Below are 2,864 nucleotides of genomic sequence, written 5' to 3'. Positions count from 1 at the left end.
GAAGAGATGAAAGTCCTCTCCCAGAAGTACAACCCGCAGAAGACGTCCGCGAGAAGGAAAAACCCTCGCAACGACAGGTATGTCCACCACGATGGAGAAGATCTCCAGGGCGAGCATAATTACGCTATCAACTCCGAACAGGGAAAGACTTCCGAAAATACCTGGACCAGGAACCAGTTCAAGGAAAATTCCTACTGCGAGTTCCACCAGACCAGAGGTCATTCCACTATGAACTGCAAGGTTCTCGGCGCAAGGCTTGCTGCGAAGCTCCTCGCCGGCGAAATTTCGAAGGTCACAGGAATAAAAGACCTCCTCCTTGATTCCGATTGCCCTCCCAAAACTGATAAAGAGTCCCCCGAAAATGACGTTGGGGTCAAAAATGGTTATTTCGAAATCAGCTGCTATGATTATTTCTTATTCACGGATTTCTCGCAAAACATTCACTGAAAGAAAGATCGGAAGTGAACGAACGAGCGAATCCCGCACAAAAGCCACTCGCCGGAGAGCTGAACCATCACGCGGGTCAGCTCGCCGTCGAGCACAACCACACGTCGGTACAGCTCGCCGGCGAGTTCGGCCGTCACGCGAGTCGGCTCGCCCGGCGAGCTCGACCTGATCCCGGCCTGTCCGACTTACTTCGACTCCCGTATCTTCCGTATAGCTGTGATATCCGACCTTCGGGACCATATACTTCTCGTTTTGTTTTGATTAAAGTCATTCTCGAAGTTTTATGACTAAAACCGAGAAATCGTATAAACGCCAAAAGGCCTAAGAACGGTCTGCAAGGATCCAGACTGGTCTAGAGGCCCATCTACGCTATCAGAAGGGATTCGAGGCCATAAAAGTTATGACGGTTTGTCCTAACTAAGTTTCCAAAGATAAATGTAAAGATTCGAGGATAATTATCAAGGTCGACGAAAAATGGAATATTCCCAAAAGAGATAGACTTGGGCCCGAAGGCGAAGGATGGGCCACCGACCTAGAGCGACTATATAAGGAGAGCAGGAGCAGAAGAAAAGGGGATCCGAGAATTTAGACTTAGGGAACTCCTACTAGCTTAGAGAACTTAGGGCTTAGGTGGTTAGACTAGCACGGCAAGGCTTAGGACGTCTTGGCCGCCTCTTGTCCTGTTGTTCCGATAGTTAGCATATCTCTACTCCTCTCGGAGAAATCTCGTATTCATACTATTCAATAAAATGCCTCTAAGCGATTATCTATCTTTTTATCGTTCTAAAGTGATTACGCTTCAAGGACCGGGCAACGGCCGATCAGGCCAAACCCCACAACGATCTCCTTGTCATCAAGCTGACGATCCAGGACATCGACGTAGCGAGAGTGTTGGTCGACACCGGATGCTCGACCAATATTATCTACAAAAGCACCCTCGAAAGAATGGAGATCGATCTGTGCACCGTTACGGAAGGACCCAGCCCGATATTCGGACTCTCGGGAGATGCTACTATGACTCTCGGCTTGATCGACCTCGTTGTTAAAGCCGGGAGCATCATCAAAGTCACGGAATTCTTAGTCATCGACCGCCCAACATCGTACAACGCGATCGTCGGTACTCCATGGCTGAATTCCATGCGAGCGATCCCTTCGACATTCCATCTGTGCCTTAAGTTTCCAACCCCTCGTGGAGTCGAAACTATACAAGGAGACCGCAGGATGTCGCAAGTATGTTTCGCCGCCGAGTTAAAAAGAAAGAATTTGCGATCGAAACTTCCCATAAAAAGAAAAGAAAGCTGACTCTCGATGAGAACACCCCGGAACGAGACTCGGAAGTCTTCTGGCAATCTCAAAGGGCCGAAGCCCTAGTAGGGAAGCGCGAACCGACTTGCGAACCGGTAATTTCGATCTGCCTCGAGGAATCCTCTCCGGAACGATGCGTCGAGATTGGAGCCAACCTCCGCGAGCCACTAAAGACAGAGCTCATCGCCTGTCTCAAAAAGAACCTCAATGCATTTGCTTGGGCCGCAGAAGATATGCCAGGGATCGATATCGGCATAACGTGTCATGAGCTTAACATCGATCCGACCTACAGTCCCGTCAAACAAAAAAGGCGGAAGCTAGGACCGGAGCGTGCCACCGCGGTAAATGAGGAAGTCGAAAGACTCCTGAAGGTCGGATCAATAACATAAGTTAGGTATCCAGACAGGCTCGCTAACCTGGTCGTGGTCAAAAAGAAAAACGGCAAATGGCGAGTATGCGTCGATTTCACTGATCTTAACAAGGACTGTACGAAGGATTGCTTCCCACTCCCACACATCGACCGACTGGCCGAAGCAACAGCAGGGATCCAAACTGGTCTAGAGGCCCATCTATGCTCTCAGAAGGGATTCAAGCCCATAAAATTTATGACGGTTTGTCCTAACTCGTAGAAATACGATAAATGCTAAGTTTCCAAAGATAAATGTAAAGATTCGAGGATAACTATCAAGGTCGACGAAAAATTGAATATTCCCAAAAGAGATAGACTTGGGCCCGAAGGAGAAGGATGGGCCACCGACCTAGAGCGACTATATAAGGAGAGCAGGAGCAGAAGAAAAGGGGATCCGAGAATATAGACTTAGAGAACTCTTGCTAGCTTAGAGAACTTAGGGCTTAGGTGGTTAGACTAGCACAGCAAGGCTTAGGACGTCTTAGCCGCCTCTTGTCCTCTTGTTCCGATAGTTAGCATATCTCTACTCCTCTCAGAGAAATCTTGTATTCATACTAGTCAATAAAACGCCTCTGAGCGATGATCTATCTTTTTATCGTTCTAAAGTGATTACACAGAGAATTCGGACCTTCAAGGAAAAACAGGTTCACTCTGTCTTCCTCCATTATTATTTGTTATAATCGACGGTGTGAATTTTGGTTCC

General features: G+C 48.0%; 1 protein-coding gene across 1 annotated transcript in view; it reads left to right on the top strand.

Moving 5' to 3' along the window:
* Positions 1–1,392: 1,392 nt before the first annotated feature.
* LOC106323890 overlaps positions 1,393–2,864 on the top strand; it is a 2,258-nt gene continuing 786 nt past the window's right edge. The window contains exon 1 of the mRNA XM_013761939.1: positions 1,393–1,677. Coding sequence (XP_013617393.1) covers positions 1,393–1,677 — 285 coding nt within the window. The remainder of the gene's footprint in view (positions 1,678–2,864) is intronic.

Source organism: Brassica oleracea, chromosome C2 (genome assembly GCF_000695525.1).
Source record: "Brassica oleracea var. oleracea cultivar TO1000 chromosome C2, BOL, whole genome shotgun sequence".
NCBI classification, from domain to species: domain Eukaryota; kingdom Viridiplantae; phylum Streptophyta; class Magnoliopsida; order Brassicales; family Brassicaceae; genus Brassica; species Brassica oleracea.
The sequence above is the reverse complement of the archived record's forward strand: the minus strand, read 5'-3'. Positions and strand labels throughout refer to the sequence as shown.